We start from the raw sequence: 18,172 nt of genomic DNA on the forward strand, positions 1-18,172 counted from the left end.
CCCCCCGCTTCATGGAGAGGTTGTTTCTTGACTTGAACATGCAACCACTAAGTCGCAAGTTTCTAGTAAAATGGAAGTTTTTCAAAAATTAATCATGCCTGTAACTGTAACTAGTAGAAAGAGTAGAGGAACAAGGTGATTGTTTTACTTCTACCCACAGTCCTCATGAATTATAGTCAGAGTAGGAAGGTTTAGTTAATTAGTTCCTACATCAGGGATACAAGGCATTGTCAAACAAGTAATAATAGTAATCCAAGCGGAAGGCAAAATACATTGTGCAAGACAACTCGAAAGCGTCGGAATCATCAGTATAGGCAATTGAGATCCCAATTTCTGTTGGGACTCCCCCTCTTGGTTCTTGCTATTTTCACTTTCTAAAACAGGAACAAGTAAATTACAGTGTCCAGGCTTGTCCATGACAGCAAACACATTGCCTGTGGTCAAAGAGGCCAGAGGTCCGATCAACCAGAACTCCAGTCTAGATCAGGTCAGGTTTATGATCTTTTTCAGTGTATGATCTATCACCATAGCTCGGTTTTAGTCTGCTTAAATTTCCAACTAACCCTACATCCCCTCTATGAAACAAAAAGCCAACTGATGCTCTGAACAACTGATCTACCAATTCATCTGAAAAAAGTACAAACGGCACAGAAACATCATAACTGGTTCAAAATAACACTGATAGCCTAAGCATTTACATTAAATGATTGTTTTGGATACATTTTCCTTTGCTCTGCTCCTCTCACAGTGATCAAACTGATGTGGTCCACAAGTAACATAGGATCATGTAAATAATGAAACATATTCAACTCAAGAGGAACTCATGTAACAGACACTATATTATGGTTTCTGGGTATCTCTACATAGAATCTATGAAACTTTCAGTGTGTCCGAGTTGATGTAACTTGTAAGAACTTACAACAGAACAGCTCAAACAGCAAAGTGGTAATTCTTAAGAGACATGACATATCATTGTGAATTGCTCTCAAAAGATAATTGTTCTACTCAACCAATTCGGCAGATTACTACTGCACCTTGCTTATTCTAGTAGCAGCTCTCCAGGTGAAAGGGTAATTCCAGGAGCAATGAGTAAATATGGGTGTTGGAACTTCCCTGGCATGGCAAAGCCAAGAAAAAGATAAGTCTTTGTCAACGACTGGCTAAAATTCAATTACAACTTTTGACAGATTTCAAATTACATATTAATATTCGATAGAGCACAAAATGAAAAGCACACATTAATATCCAAATTAGAAGGAAACATATGAAACAAGACATAATATTTTGACCTTGTCATTGAAAACCGCAGACTATCTTTACAAGAATGATTGTGCTTTAACTATTCAAACTGAGAATTAACCACATACAGCTTCCATAAAGCACTAGCCATATAGTGGATGACCCAAGATAGAACTGCTAAATGCAAATTGGAAATAACAAATTATGATGACAAGATGAATTAGTAATATACCTCTTTAAACAGTATATGCCATACAATTGAAGGACAAAATTGAAGCAGCCACATGGCCCCAAAAGAGAAGTGCAGAAATTCTGCTGAAGCTTTTGCACCCACTCCCTCTAATCAGGGAGGATTTCTCCTTTAAGAACCTTATGTTCAATCAGCTTCTGATGTAGCTTTACAGCCTCTTCTGTCATACCAGCAGCAGATACACCTTTAATTAGTTTGGCATAAATTGTCTCCTCAGGTTTACATCGACTCGAGATCATTATCTCTAGAACTTGGATGGCCATATCCACCTTGTTCTTTTTGCATAATCCCTGAATTACAGAACTATAAGTGTTGTTTCTAATCTTATGGTTTCTCTTAGCCATCTCCCTCAAGATCTCCACAGCCTCCTCGAATAAACCCCGCCGGCAAAAACCCCAAATCAGTGAACGGAATGTAATGTCATCAGGATTAATTCCACTCTCAATCATCTCACAATAAAGCCTAGTTGCATTCTCCATATCACCCTTCTTTGCTAAACCATCTATAACTGTATTATAAGTAATCAAAACAGGTGAGCAGCTACTACCACATAAGGAATGAAGTATACAAAGAGCATCATCTGTCATCCCCTCTTTACAGAGGGCCCCTAGAAGGGTATTATAAGTGATGATGTCAGGAGAACAGTCCCGACAAACCATTTCATCTATGAAGTCGATGGCCCGATCAAGAAGCCCTTGTTTACACAGGCCATTGATCAAAATATTGTAAGTAACAGTAGTAGGAGGATTGGAAGTCGCATTCATGATCGAGAGGATATCATTCATGTCATCCCAACAACCACGGCTACAGAGAGAATGAAGAAGGGTATTGTAAGTGACAGCATTAGGCTCCATTCCATGTGAAAGAAGATAGGAGATCACCAAGGTTGTTTCTTCATACTTCCCTTCCTTAGATGTAGAATTAACAAGGGAATTATAGGTCACAATATCAGGAGAACAGCCCTCCATCACCATATCTTCCAAAACCTCTATGGCACGCTCAGCCCCACAATGCCTGCAGACCAGCTCTAGAAGCACAGTGCACGTGATTATATATGGAGGGCACCCCTTTCTCAACTCCTCCTTCCAAAACCCTATTGCCTGATCAAACTTACCATGGTCAAACATGCAACGAAGTATGGTATTGTATGTAATTATATCTGGAGAGCAACCACTCAAGCTCATATCTTCCAGAAGGTCTATTGCAGACTTCAAGTGCCCTTTCTTACAAAGACCCCTAATTAACATGTTGTAAGTGATAATATCAGGCACACCACCTGAAAATATCATTATCCTCAACACTGTTGTGGCCTTGTCAATGCTACCAGCATTAATCAAGCCACGGATAATGTTTATGCAAGTGGGGAAGTGAGGAATCTGGTTTCTCCGTGCCATTAGATTAATAAGGTTTGACGCTTCATTTATCTTCCCTTTGCTGCAGAAATTGTGAAGGATTTTGTTGTTGGACTCTTCATCATTATCGACAAAAGATCCATCTGTATACAACCATGGCATATTTGGTAGTCTCTCAGAATCCACCTGGGTATCTTTTGGTGTCCTCCGAACATCCATGATAGATCTTTCCAAGTTCCAGTTCTCTTTCCCACTTTCATTAGCACTGTCAATGCAGATGCTCCTCTGCTGTCCTCTACATTGCAGAACATATTCATTTCCATCTAACCCAAAATTCCCTCGCCATTGTATACGAGATCTAAGGTTAAGCCACCCTCTAACCGAGCAATTGAGGTGAAATGCAGGTTCTCTAATCAATGAACAATGGCTGACACTATAATTAACTCTCACATGATTATTATTGAACTGTAAACCATGGAGACAAGGAATATCGCCTACAGTCTTCAGCGGTAAAACTGGGTACCCCATCATCCTCCAACCTAAAATACTAAAGCCAAATGACTAGGAGGGAAGGAGAACGGCTGCTCCACAATCAAGAACTCTCCTCTTCAATCCTATCCAATCAAGCATAGTTAAATTAGTTTTCTCTAAAATTCAACTTGAGAACAGAAAGATATGCAAAGACAAAAATTACAAAATTCATAAAATTCAGATGCAAATGTCAAATGAGACCCAATAAATATGAACAACGAGAAAACCCATGATTACTCTGAATTCATAGAAATTGTCCACGAATCAGTAAAACACAGTTCAAACTATAACGAACTTCAAGAGAGTTATATAAATACCTTTTGCATATCAAATGAAACAATGCAGAATCACTTATAGATTCAGAAACTCAGTTCACACAATTCAAATCAATAGCAGTTTCAGTTCAAATATTCAGAAAAGCAAATAAATCTCCGGATAAAACATCAGTATGATTTTATAAATAGGTTACTTGAAAGAGTAAGAAACAACTATTGGTTTGACTCAACAAAAGGAAAGCAAATCATTAACCCAGAAGGATTCAACTTCGTTAATTATAGAAAAAAAAAAAGAAGGAAATTTTCATTTGATTTCAGAGGAAACCGTACGTACTCTTATTTGTTCTTCGCCTCGCTGATGATTTCATTCGTCCCTGTTGCAGAGTGGCGAGAACTAAGTAGTAACGTGAACGAGAGGGACTTTCGTTTTTTAACGGAGGGTCCAATGGAGACGTTAATAACTAGGGCTGCTTCCTACCAAGAACCAAAAACCAAAAAAAAAAAAAAAAACCTAGGGCTGCGGCGGTTGCCAGTAGATGGGGGAAAGCAGAAGTAGTACCAAGTACTTTGTTACATAATAGTTCTACAACAAATTATGGGTCCACATCTCAAGTTTAGACCAATCAGACGGTTCCCAATAGATGGAAAAGTATGGAGTAGGCCCAGTGCTTAAACTATATTCTTATAACTCAGCCGATCAACTGCCGTCCAGTCAATGGATTGATATATTTTTTATTCAATCAGATCGATTTGACTGTTTCAACCTTCCAAGATCAGATTATTTACAGGATCCGGATTGGGAGCATTTAGGCACACACCCCTATATATGATTGAGTGCTTCCGGCCATTGGATGCCTCTCTAGACAATCTAGTTGTTGGAGAGGATCCAAACGCTTATTTACATTATGACATATCTCAAATCATGTATTACCATTGGGTTTCAAGAATGAGCTTTGGTTGGGTGAATCAGCTATTATTGATCCCAATTCTGACTGATCTGTTTGGCCAATTCATGCCAATAAACCCTAGAATTGTTATGTTTTAGATTAGAAGGCCCGATTATGGGTTCTTGGGACCTATTTTGATCCAGTAAACACAAATTGATTTAATCCTTGATTCCCTTTTTTTTTTCAAATGTTGTTCACCAGCAAGGTAGCTCAGTTAAGAAGTTACAAACCTAGAGAGCAGGGCTTCCTAAATGGTCCACTCTTCTCAATGATATCAATAGATAGTGGATAATTCTAAACTAATCATATGTCAAATTTTAAAGTTAAAATCAATCAGCTTTATCGGATTTGACAATAACAACAACTATTTAGCGTAATTGGTGAAGTTGTGGTGTGCATTAATCACAAAAAATAAATATATATGTATATATATATATTTTTTTTTGGTTAGGAAAAAAAAGAGTTTAGGGGTCCAATGATGCTACCTAGAATGTTCAAAGTCTCTTCGGAGACACCTGATAAAATTGGAACTTAGAACGTTCAAATACAATTTTTTTTTTTCATATAAATAAATGTCATGGGACTCTTTTTTTTTTTTTTTTTTGGTTGGTAAATAATCTCATTCACTCAAGTGAATGCTTTTTTCAACTTGATAGGCTTATTTTAAGTTTTGCCAAAAAAGAAGAAGAAGAAGAAAAAGATAAGCTCATTTTTTGCACAAAAGAAGGATATTGTTGGTGATTCATGACGAGCAATTAAATAATTTAATCCATTCCTACATAGCAATATCCTTATTTCATGGGGCAATCATGTATGGTACCCTAGCCAGATTAGGTCCTCGTACCAAAACTTGATCTTGGATTTTCATACGTTTAAAAAGTGGACATGTGTATTACACTAAAAACTATTACCTAAATTACCTATAGTTTTGTTGTCTTCCTTTATCTGTCTTCCGTTTTAAATGTTATACCACCATATCTCTCTTTTGACTTAAATACTATTTTATATAATTTTTTTTTAATTAACTGATTCAAACAATAATAATACAAAACACACACACACAGTCTCTCTCTCTCTCTCTCTCTTCCAACTATCCAATGTTATTCGATACAACACCAATATTGATCTAATATAATATTAACCCGATTCAATCCGATCCACATATTATCAATGTACCATATATCTAAATCGTCATCATGCTTACATATAATATTTTGGATTTATACTAAAACCTTGTAAGGAATTGTGAACCCTCAAATGGTGGGTGAACTGTCCTCTATGAATGAACAAAACTTTATTCTATTAATAGTTTATCAATATTTTATTATTTTTTAGTTTTTATTGATATCCCATTAGTATCTATCGAGAGTCTTGAGATCAATATCTAAAGCTATTTTGTAGGACTAAAAGAAAAACTATTAAATTATAATTAAATCAAAAAATGAAAAATAAAAAAATAAAAAAATTAATAAACGGGAGGAGAGAGAGTGTGGTTCCGTGAGTGGAAGAGATAATGGGGAGAGAAAATAGGAAAAAAGGTAGTCAGTTAAAATTTTATGAGAGAGAATAAATGGATTACACATGTCCACTTTTTAAGCGTACGAGAATCCAAGATCAGGTTCTCATACGAGGACCTTATTCGGACTCGTTTTCTAATTGGTTGGAGTAGCTAGTTTAGTCCCTTGATCAAAATGGTTCTATGATTATGGACTTCTTCATTTAAGTTCGATAATTGTGACTCAAGAATTTGATTTGGCTTACTCTTGCTTCTATATCTTAGTCTATTGTCAGTGGATCACCCTATTTTAATTTGGGGAAAAGGTTGGGTATGCCGTCGATATCTAGTATGCTAGCACCCATTGTGTCTATCTCTCTCTTCTCTTTTTCTGAAATGACCCTCATATCCTTCCTGAATGACACTCCATCATGTGTTCCTATTGGTGCTATCCGCTAGCATACTTGATATCGGCGGCATACCTATCCCTCTCCCTTTAATTTGTGATGGAAGTTTTGAAGTTTGATCAATCATGTAAGGCTGTTGGATGGGCTTCCAACTCTTCTTTATAATTAGGGAAATTTACAACTCCATCTTTAAAGAATGTCACTATTAGAGAGACACCCTCTATGTAATATTAAATTATGCTCACATCCCTTGCCGTTAATCTTTCTAAATAAATATACCTCAAGTGGTGATATCAGCTGGTTAATTTTTGTTGTTAAATAATATAAGTTATTTAATATACCTTCTCTCAACCCTAACCCCATCACATGCCCTCATACCCTGCATCGTCATCCCCAAACCATGAAAATATATAAAAGTGAGTTCCGATGCCCTAGGTGGTTCTCCTTTGAGCTTTCCCGACTTCTTTCTTGTCTCCTCAATATGAACCCATAGACCATAATCATGATTCCTGAAACAATGGAGAATCGGTGGTTCAAGAAAGGATTCAAGCACATTAAGTTCTACATTGATAACGCTTGCCTCTGCAACTTTGAAGACAACGATGTTGAATATTCATCAAAACAATCCGCATGCGAATCAGAGTCGGAGTCAGACACACCTAGACTACCCATCCTTGGATTGCCCAAACCAGCTAGTTTGAATGCTTTCGACATCATATCGTTCTCACCAGGATTTGATCTCTCCGCATTGCTTGAAGAAACATGGGAGGAATCAAGGTTTGTTTCGGATACTCTAGTGACATCATAAGCATTGCTAAAGGTACTGGTAGCATCATCATAAGCATAACTATAGGATCTCGGGTAAGTAGATTCAAACATCTCAGAGTACACTGACGGCCGACAAATTGAAGGCGCATTGAAGGCGCTGTTGCAACAAAATTCGGGGCTCCCAAAGGCCTCACACGCACTCTTACAACAATCCCCATTTCCCACTCTCAGCTCCCTGGGCATTGCCTGTTCAAGTCTGTGATACAATTGGTCGACGAGCAGGTACCCGTGCCTCCATTCACATCCACCATCATCGGCAAATTGTACCCATCCACCAGGCTCATGTCATAGAATCTTGAGTACCTAAGCCCAGAGTGAACTCTGCGAGTGTTGCAGGTGGAGCAGCGCCTGCGTCATTGCATTCTATTTCGCTTGACCCACAGTCGCGGTGGAGCATATGCCTTGGCCGGCAGCATCAAAGTTGCAAGTTGCAACCCGTTCTGTCCCATAATCTCCATGACCACTCGTTCTGCCCTAGATTTAGGCTGGGGTTATGTGTTTTAGTGAAAAGGATAAAATTGATATTTCAAAGTCTCACTTAACATAGATTTACAACAAAGTATGTGAATGTAATTTGGTACTATGTAAAGAGTGTCTCTCAAATGGTGACATTCTCTAGGCGTGGTGCTGTAAATTACCTATATAATTATTAATTTTATTTTGCTACCATGGATTTGGATTTTCGAGATCCACTTAGGTCATAAGCTATGGGATTATTGCAAGGATTACTCAGCACAAAGGAGCGATGTTTGAAAAAAAAAAAAAAATTGGAGTGACACTTTACAAGTGGTGGAATGTTTTGTGCATGGTAACAGGAAGGGTGACCATGAGAGTTATTTCGTATTTTGTATGATATTTTTCAGCTTATAAAATCTTGTGGATATAAAATTATTTTGAAAATGGTTTGGTGGATGTTGAACAAATTTTTTGTTGTTAATCTTATTTTTATTTTATTGAAAAACAAAAGGAATATCCATTGCTTGTTTACCTTGGATCCATAGATTTTGTTCAGCAAGATTACATTGTTACTAGGTAAAAGTTTACAGTTTTTGGTGACACAGAGGAATGATATTGCAATTTTTATCGTTGGATAGATAGGTCTAAGATTGGATTAACCACATCTAATTTAAGGGGAAATGGGCTCTATCCGAGAGTATGGCCCTTGTACCCATACTCAATATAGGGCAAAATAACCACCCCACCTAATGAAAGGCACAAGTTTATCCCTTGTTGATGCTTCCATGTGTGACCATTGGCCCTCCCGTGCTGGTGTAGGGGCCACACTCCTGATAAAAAAACTATCCCTTGTACAAACTTGGGCTGCCTTGAGGTAAGTTGGCCACTCTGAGGTAATTCAGCCTATTTAACTATAGGGCATTAGCTTTACAAATATATATATATATATATAGAGAGAGAGAGAGAGAGAGAGAGAGAGAGAGAGAGAGAGAGAGAGAGGGCATCAGGGCTCATGTTCTCTGAGCTAGCGAGATGAGAGAACAGATCAATTAGGGGACGTTGATTGGGTTCATCAATATGAGAGCGAAGGAGAGACAATGTTAGGACGAGAAAGTATAACATGCGTCGTCGGTTCAAAAAAAAAAAAAATTCCTTATTTATCACTATTTTACTTGGGTCTAGTTTTTGTGTACAATTGCCTTCCACGATTATATGATTCATCCATTAGGGTGTGGGTTTTGGTATTTCAAGGGTACTTTTGTCTCCATCCAAATCCCAAGGGTTCAAGTATGATCATGTACCGTGTATTATACATAAAACATTTTTTATTTTTATATTATGGGAGAAAGGTTCTCTAATTCACTGTGGCAGTATGAGCTAGCACCTTTGTGTTTTATCTTTTTTTTTTGTTTTCATATTAAATGATCCTACTATCTTTTAATGTATATAGAAGATGATATCTCACAAAGAATTAATGTATAATGGATGAAGTGGAGAGGTGCATATAAAGTTCTATGTGATCAATGTATCATTTTAAAGTTAAAGGGAAAATTTTATAGGGTTGCTATTGTGCGTCAAACTATGATGTACGAGGCAGAATGTTGGGTAGTCTATAAGATTTATATTGAGAAACTATGTGTAGCTGAGATGATCAAGGGTGTTAAGATGGATGTGCAATAAAACTATGAGAGATAAGTACGGAATTAACATATTAGATATGTTTTGGGAGTGTTCTTGATCAATGATAAGCTCCGTAAAATTCGTTTGATGTGATATGGTCATGTCCAAAGGAGGCTTGAGGACTCCCCAGTAAGGAAAAGTGATTGGATCCAGATCGATGAGCCAAAAGAGCTACGAGCAGGCCTAAAATGATTATAGACGAAGTAGTGAGGAATGACATGCATATTCTCTTGATATTGTTTCCGCTATGACTTTGGATAGAACCTTTTGGAGAGTAAGGATCCGTGTAGCTGACGACCCTATTTAGTTGAGACTTTCCTAATTTATGGGTTGTGCCGCTTCCTTCTTACTCTCATATTTATTTTCTCACTCTCATATTTATTTTCTCACCTCTCACCTCCTCCACTTATGTTTAAACTTCTTCAATTTTGTCTTACATGTATCCATGTAGCTGATCCCATTAAGTTGGGATAAAGCTAAGTTTGTTGTTTATACTATCTTTTAATGTATGATGATACCGTTTCATCGCACCTCATTTGTTTTCTCCACTTGCTCAAAGAACCTCTTATTTTGTTTATGGGAAACAATTATCGCTGGGTTGCATGGCATCCACACACAGGTGGTGAATGACATTAATTTTCTATCTCATAAAAAAAAAAAGGGGGGGGGGGAATTACGCCCCTCCCCTGTAATTTGTTGAAATTACACCTGAATCTAAGGATTTGAACGATTACATCCCCTCCCCTAACGTTTGAAAGATTTTTACAATTAGGTCCAATATGCTAGTCACCGGAAAATTGGGACCGTTAATTAATGACATCATCTAATATCATACATTTTAATGCCAAAAATGCCCTTATGTATCCAAATGAAGTTACCTATATACTATAGCATCTTGTTCCTCTTCTTCCTACCTCCTCTCTCTCTCTCGTCTTTGTCTCCGTCACCGCTGCGATAAAACCTACTCAAATTTGCAAGTTCGATCTTCTCTCTTTGTCTCTCTATCTCTTCTTCACAATTCTGAGTTTCAGTTCCGGTGGGTTCAACCCAACCCCTATTACCGCCTACATAGAACAGGTTCAATCTTTTCTCTATGTCTTTCGATCTCTTCTTCGTAGTTCTCAGTCTCGATTCCGGTGGGCTTAACCCAACCCCTGTTACCGTCGACATATAACTCCACAACAGATGTGATTCTGTGCAACTGTTGCTTCTGTTGTAAGTTCCATAATTCCTTGATAGGCATAACAACCGTTAAGGCTTTTTGGTTTTCCATTTCAATTCCTTCGTCCTCTTCTGTTCTTTCCGACCCAAATCAATCCAAAAAATTGGTGGAAGGCACCTGTGATCCTTGATACGATGTGCTGATTTATTAAATCAGAACAAATATTGACAGGTCTCCACAAGTATTCACAGGAAAATTTGACCCATATTTGCAGAAGAAATGTTAACCAGCAGAATTCGGCGACACCTACTTTGGATGTAAATAAGCCCTAGCAGCCTGCTTAACCAGATAGTTCCTTATGCCAATCTCGTTACTAGATTAAGTAGATGCGGTGGTATCAGTAGGAGATTGGGTTCTGGCACCGCCAACAATGGCTGCAGTGAAGATCATATCAATAGGAGGAGGGTGAAAGAACGTATGGAAACTTGAGATTCAAAAGGGTACGGGTGAGACATTTTTTTCCACTAAAGGCTAATATGGTATTTTGTTGTTTAAAATTAACAACATTATGACACCGTCAATGCCAGGGTAAGAGGGTGTAATTCCTTTAAATCCTTAGATCCACATGTAATTTCGGCAAACTATAGGAGAAGGGGGGTGTAATTTTTGCAAAAAAAAAATGATGTTAAATCTCCTCTGTTAGCAGTAGGGGTGTCAAAAACTAGCCCGAACCAATAAAACCGATTGATAAAATCCAAATGAACCAAACCGATCCTTATTGGATTGGTTTTGGACTAAGGTATGTTGAGATCGACTGAAAATAGGTCCAAACGGAACCGACCAATAACCAAACCGAAATTAAACCGATAAAAAATAAATGATTATGATATTATAAATTAGTGAATTGACTATCAAATTTTCACAATGTTAGTGAGGACAAATTTTATTGTAAGGGGAATTGTTACAAATCATTGAATATTCGGTTATAAATAGAGAAATTGATTTGTAAATTGTAATAATGCTTCTATTGATTTCCTTGTTAGTTGGATGGTTAAATGAATGATTGGATAATAGGGTTTCATTTTGTAATTTCAATATTAGTTATCTTCTTAATAATTTGTTATCCATTGGTTTCAATATTAATTATCTTTCTCATTAAAAGATAAACCATGGTTTAATCTATAAGTTATGAATGTAAAATTTCATTATGGTTAAAGCTCAATAATAAACCGATCTAAATCGATATTAACCCGATATTGAAAAATAAAAATAAATCGAAACCAAACCGGATCAAAATCGATCGAAAATCAAAGTTTCTTAATGGATTGGTTTTGATCTCCATCATTCTTATACTGAAACCGATGCAACCCGATTGAAACCGAACCGAACCGACTGATTGACACCCCTAGTTAGGCGTTGCGCCATGTTAAGGAGGCTAGAAGTTATTTACTAACCTAGTAATATCTTCTAGATGATGTGGAACTAAAGTTTGCACATCCTCACTGATTTCCTATATGGATTCAGTACTTACCGTATTATTAGGTCTCATAGTAGGGTATAGGATTTCACAACCTGGGACCGATCCTTTACCCTTTATTTATTGCCAAACATACCCAAAGTTTGGGGCTCAAGGCTTGTGACCTGGATATTTTAACCTTTCGAGTTTTGATCGCTTCCTATATAAGACGGTAAAGAACTCGTGCCAGTGTTACGGTGCAGCAGAGGATCTGCGCCTGTTTTGTTCGTAAATAGCGACTGGGTTGTCTCTCTTTCTGGAAGGACGAGAGATACCCTTCAATTCCGTGAGAGTAAACCACAAGGAGTCTCTTTGAGTCTTTCTCTGTTCTTCGTTAGAATACTTACACAAAACTCAAATCCCTTCTCCTTCGCTCCGCTAGATTTTCGACCAATCTTACCTTTTCACACTCTGTGATTCTCTCTGAAAATCCAGCTAAAAACTAAACTATATCCGTGTTGTTATCGTCCAATAATTCAAAGCGGAAGATGCAGAATTTCTTCAATGGAAGAACAGATGATTTGGTTCAGATTCAATCTACCATGCAAGCAATCGAGCACGCTTGCAGTGAAATCCAGGTCTGATTTCTGCATCCTCATTAAATACAAATTTTCCTGGGTGTCTTTATTTACACTTTGTAGCATCGATGCTTGGAAATGTTATGTTTATTAAGATATGGAGGTTTAGTTGGAGTAATAGATTAACAGTTTTTTAAACTTGTAAAGCTCCAATTGATGTATCGGTGATTGTTTTGCGGACTTTTTCTTCCACATGATTTGATCTCTGCAATTTTGTGAAAGATTTTCTGTTACTTTAAATCCAGATGTTCACCTTCATTTGGAGTATCTGGCACCCCCCAACCCCCCCCCCCCTTCGGATTTATGGATTTGCACGTTGCAGCATGTTGGAAAGTGTTTGACAGGCTATACTGATGTTCCTTGTTGAGATATGTGAGGTTTAGAAGTTGTTGTACTCATTAAGCTTGCATCTGTTGCTTTTTGTCGTATAGTTTTGAACCTTCAAGTGTTGCATAGCTGACTTTCAAGCGAGCATTTCTTTCTGATTTGATCGTGATACTTGTGTGTTGCTATAGCTGTTTTGTGGTTTTGGGTTTCTGTTACCTTTTTCCGAAGAGAGTTTTGTGAGCCTTCTGAAGAGTGAAGAGAGTGATATTAAGCTTAGTCTTCTTTGAGAAATTTTGAATGTTTGTATCAAAAGGTGGGCACGGTGCCTAGCCAAAAAGGATGGGTGCAACCCCAAAGTGTAAAAGATATACAAGCATGGTGGTTCACTTCTCAATAAGAAAACTATATTTCACCGGTTAGAACAGTATTCAACCATTGTACAAGTTTTATTATGCTTCACACCGAATCCAAAATAGAAAAAAAAAATCAAATTTTGTGATATATGTATTATTAATATTATCTGTTGACATTGGACTCTTAAAAAAAAAAAGAAAAAAGAGCAACCCAGTGCACAAGGCTCTCGCTGCTGTAGGGTCCGGGATGGGCAAGTGTAATACCATCAACCCCATTTCCCAAAATGAAGACTTCACAGACTGACACCTGAGATTTTACAATTATTATGATCTACGGTCGCTGGTTCTTCTCCTGCTATGCTCCCTCTGCATCAACAGGACCTTGCCACATCGCCTCCAACAATTGTAGTCTCCAGTCACCTGTTCATCACGTCGCCTCCAATTTCTGATCCACTACACTCACCTGCTATGCTTCCCTTGCATCAGCAGGCCCTTGCCACAACATTCCCAATTCCTGTTGGCCCTTTTAGCTCTCTTGCTATGCACTCTCAAACATCACTCACCCCTGCCATGCCGTCTTCACCTCTTGGGTCCCGCCACTTGTAGGTCCATCTAGCTGCTCAACCTCAGGCCTTTGGCACGTCTTCACGACTACCACCCTTTCCTAAGGGGCCCCCCCTCCCCGGCATCGCTCCCTCTTAACAGGTAGGGCCATGCCGCATCTTCTCCAAAGGTTTTGTCTTCGTATAGGTCCTCCCTTCCCAACAAGGTCTCCAACATCCATCTCTCCCCTTTTCTATTCTTTGCTTGTTGCTGAGGTCACCCCCCTTCCCCCTCCTTTGTCTCCTGAGTTCTCCCCCTCTCATCAGTTACTGCAAGCAGATTAGAAGTCATCCTCCCTCTCGCCCTTCCCCTACGACCCTCAATCATACTGAGGCCCCTTTGCCCCTCCCCATTTCCCCTTTATGATTTGTTGGCCCATCTCGAATGTCCTAGGTCTCAATTCCCTTCCCAATTCTCTAAAGATCCTGAATGCTAGACAAGAGGAGTTCTTGGTCCTAATTGAATTCCATTATTGAGATTAAGGTTCCTTAAATCTAATTTGGGTTGGGTTATAAATAAAAATAGGAATAAGACATGATCGGGACGCTTTGGCTTTGTACCTAGACTATTTTACCAAGGTTCTTGTTCTTGAATAAAAAACTCCAGCTCCGCCCTTTGTTGTCTCCTTGAGACTAGGGTCCCTGAAGTCGATGCCTCCCGCATAGCTTCCAATATTGCCCTTTCTTGGTCTCTCCACTCTAATTACTCTTTCTGCCTTAATAGAAAGATTTGGATCCTTTGGAATCCCTAAAAAAAATCCAAATCTCTGGGATCTCTTCTTCCTCCCAATTCATGCACCTTTCTATTTCTAACTCTAATAGTGGTAGCCTCCTCTTCTTCACTGCTATCCATGGTCTCAACCATGCGCACGATCGTGTTCCTCTCTAGAGTGATCTTAGGCATCTGGTCGCCCAAGTGGGCTCCCTTCCTTGGGGTTGGGGTGGAGACTTCAATGTGGTTCGCTATGCTCCTGAAAAGCTTGGAGGTATGGCCATAAATCCTCTGCTGTTGAGGCCTTCAACTCCTGCCGGTGATGACGGCCTCAATGATCTTAGATGGTTTGGAATCAAGTTCACTTGGCATAACAAAAGAGTTGGTTCAAACCGTATTGCCTACAAACTTGACAGCGTTCTTGTCAATGAAGCATGGCTCTCATCGTTTCCCTCTTATGTCTCCGTTGACCCCCCTAGTATTTCTGATCATAGCCCTATCTCCTTGTTTTCCCTCCCCTTTGTCTCTTTTGGTCCTTAGCCATTCAAGTTTTTTGATATGTGGATTCTCCACACCGGTTTCCTCCCTAAAGTTAAGGCAGCCTGGGAGAAACCCATCAGAGCCTTCTCCTTCCCTCTCATAACCTTTGCCCGCAAGCTAAAGAATATTAAATCTACTCGTAAGGACTAGAACTCTTCCACCTTTGGCATCATCTCCTCTCAGGTTTCCTCTTGTAGGAACAAACTTGAGCTCACCCAAGTTCGGCTCATGAGGACCCCTTGAATAGTTATTTGGCTCAGGATGAGAAAGCATTCTCCCTTGAGTTTGCTTCCCTTTTTTCTCAGGAAAAAAGTTTCCTGAAGCAGAAATCTTGTATCAAATGGCTTGATCTGGGAAACTCCAACTCCTACTTTCCCAAATCTTTAAAAGCTGGAACAACTCCAATTTTATCCCTTAGCTCTAGGTTAGCGATAGTTCCACCCTTTTAGACCCTACTGCCATCAAGTATGAAGCGGTCTCCTACTTCATTGAAATCTTTTGCAACCCTCCCTCCTCTCTCCCCTTCCCTGATCACCCCTTCCCCCTCCTTCTCAACAAATTCATTTGAAGTCACCTCCTCCCCTCCCTTCAAGCTATCCCCTCTAACCAGGAAATTCAGTCTGCGGTTCATTCCACAAATCCAGCAAAGCTCCAGGCCCTGATGACTTTAGCATGGGATTTTTCTCTTCCTGTTGGGATACTGTAGGAGCTGATCTAATTAAAGCCATTAAGATCCTCTTCAATCTGTCCCAAATCCAAAGCATTAATTAAACCTTCCTGTCTCGTCCTTAAGAAAGAAGGCGCTTCCTACATGGCTGACTTTAGGCCTATATCCCTTTGCAATCTCTTGTACAAATTCATTTCCAAAATCCTTGCTAACTACCTCCAACTTGTCATTGATTTGCTTTTTAGGGCCAACCAATCAGCCTTCATCGCTGGCAGGAACATTGTTGACAACATCATTCTTTGTCTTGAGATTGTGTGCGTTTTGATAGAAAATCCCACTCTTTGACCGCCCTTCTCAAAATTGACATCCATAAGGCTTTTGATTGCGTCAAATGATATTTCATCTCCAAAGTCCTTCTTGCTATGTTTTTTACTCCCATTTTTGTCAATTGGATTGCCGCATGCATCTCCTCCCCTAAAATTTTCCAAACGCTTCCCCTACTGGTTTCTTCTCCTCCTCTGTTGGCATCCCTCAAGGCTATCCTCTCTCCCCCTTCCTTTTTTGTCTTGCCCTTGAGGTCCTCTCTAGGTTCATTCAATCTCACATTGATAACCACCTCATTTCCTCTATTCCCAAGTGCAAGGCTCTCAATCTCACCCATCTCTCTTTTGTTAACGATCCTATGATCTTCTCTAAAGCGGATGGAATTTCCATCTCCTCCATCATATCCTCCCTTCACTGCTTTGAATCCCTATTCAGCCTCCGTATTAACCTCCTCAAATCTCGCCTCTTCCTTTATGGCGTCTCTGACTCTTCCAAAGCTCAATTGCTTGAACTTATTGGTTTCTCGCTGGGCTCCCTCTATAAAATTCCTTGGCCTCTCCCCCTCATCTCTTCTCGCCTTTCAGCCCACCATTGTGCCCCCATGTTGAGTCAGATTTGCAAGAGACTCCATCTTTGGAAGAGTAAGCTTTTCTTGTATACGGGTCATTTGGTGCTTATCCGATCTACTCTCCAACCCCCATACATCTATTGGTCGGGAGTCTTCCAACTTCCCAAATCAGTCATCAAATCCATGGAACCCCGCTTCTGCACTTTCTTGTGGGAAGGTTCTGATTCCACCAAATTTCTTCACCCTCCTTTGTTTGCCTTCCAAAATCTGAAGGTGGCCTTGGCATAAGAAGAATCAAGGATGTCAACTTTGTTGGCATCCTCAAGCTCATTTGGAAGTTGACCTTTAAGCATCCTAGCATCTGGGTCTGTTAGGTTGACTCCTCCCTTCTGCATGAGGACTCTATCTGGACTGTTTGCCAACCCCAACTCTTGGGTGTGGTGCAAGATTCTTGCTTTTAGGCCTCTTGCCTCCAATGCTATCGAAACTCTTATCGGTAATGGTGATGCCACCTCTTTCTGGTTGGACAATTGGCACCCAGCTGACATACTCTCTCTCTTTGTGGGTCCTAAAGCTGTTTATTTTTCGGGCTTCCCAGATCCTCCCATGTCTCCTCCATTATCTCCAATGGCTCTTGGGCCCCCCAACATCCCCTCTCTAGCCGCCTATTGGTAGTCCCTCCCCCAAATAGTATGGACAAAATCATCTGGTCCCCTTCCTCTTCTGGCCTATTCTCCTCTTCCTCTGCTGCCCCTTCCGCTCCTTGGCATAGGATTGTCTAGTTTAAATCCCACATCCCTCGCCATAGCTTCACTGTTTGGAGAGTCCTCTCTATTTGCCTTCCTACCCAATCTTTCCTCATTCATTGTCACTTGTCTGTTTCCCCTTATTGCTACCTTTGCTGGTTTGGTCTAGAGGATAGCTCCCACCTATTCTGTGATTGCCCTTTCTCCTCTTTCATCTGGAAGCGAGTTCTTGCCAAATGCTGGACTGTTAGGAGAACCCCTATCGCCCTCCAGAGAGAATGGATCTGGATTGTCATGACCTTTACTAGGAAAAACCATTTGCAATATTGCTGGGAAGCTTGCATTTGCCACTACCATAAATCATATCTGGATAGAGTGCAATCTCCGTAGATGGACTTCCAAATCTAGATCCTTTGATAAGATTTGGAATGCCATCTACTTTGATCTCTCCTCCAAACTCATCTTCCACCGTAGATTGGTTATTGATTCTCCAAGGAATGAGCTGATTATAGCCTCCTGGGGATTGCTTCTATTCATCTTATCTCCTCCCTCCTCCCCCTAGCCCTTAAGGGTAACATGTTTTTACCCACCCCCCTTCCCCCCACCCCAACCAAAAA

General features: G+C 39.6%; 3 protein-coding genes across 14 annotated transcripts in view; 1 reads left to right on the top strand and 2 right to left on the bottom strand.

Moving 5' to 3' along the window:
- Window positions 1-656: 656 nt before the first annotated feature.
- LOC122090871 (pentatricopeptide repeat-containing protein At1g08610) lies at window positions 657-4,143 on the bottom strand. Its single transcript, XM_042660607.1, has 3 exons — window positions 3,982-4,143; window positions 1,472-3,455; window positions 657-1,113 (listed from the first exon to the last, which is right to left on the bottom strand). The coding sequence occupies exon 2, from the start codon at window positions 3,370-3,372 to the stop codon at window positions 1,579-1,581; it is 1,794 nt and encodes a 597-aa protein (XP_042516541.1). The 5' UTR covers window positions 3,373-3,455; window positions 3,982-4,143; the 3' UTR covers window positions 657-1,113; window positions 1,472-1,578.
- A 2,914-nt stretch (window positions 4,144-7,057) lies between these two features.
- LOC122092255 (pathogenesis-related thaumatin-like protein 3.4) lies at window positions 7,058-7,507 on the bottom strand. The gene has a single exon (XM_042662586.1). It carries the CDS (start codon window positions 7,505-7,507, stop codon window positions 7,058-7,060), a length of 450 nt encoding a protein of 149 aa, XP_042518520.1.
- A 4,805-nt stretch (window positions 7,508-12,312) lies between these two features.
- Window positions 12,313-18,172, top strand: part of LOC122091874 (exportin-4) — a 56,760-nt gene continuing 50,900 nt past the window's right edge. For 5 of the 12 annotated variants that reach the window (XM_042662093.1, XM_042662088.1, XM_042662089.1 and 2 more), the window contains exon 1: window positions 12,318-12,716. In XM_042662093.1, the coding sequence (XP_042518027.1) occupies window positions 12,627-12,716 (90 nt within the window). In that variant the 5' untranslated portion in view covers window positions 12,318-12,626. Of the gene's footprint in view, window positions 12,717-18,172 lie in introns of all 12 variants that reach the window. The other 7 variants (XR_006144054.1, XR_006144056.1, XR_006144055.1 and 4 more) reach the window with 3 other exon arrangements.

Source organism: Macadamia integrifolia, chromosome 10, assembly GCF_013358625.1.
Source record: "Macadamia integrifolia cultivar HAES 741 chromosome 10, SCU_Mint_v3, whole genome shotgun sequence".
Lineage (NCBI taxonomy): Eukaryota > Viridiplantae > Streptophyta > Magnoliopsida > Proteales > Proteaceae > Macadamia > Macadamia integrifolia.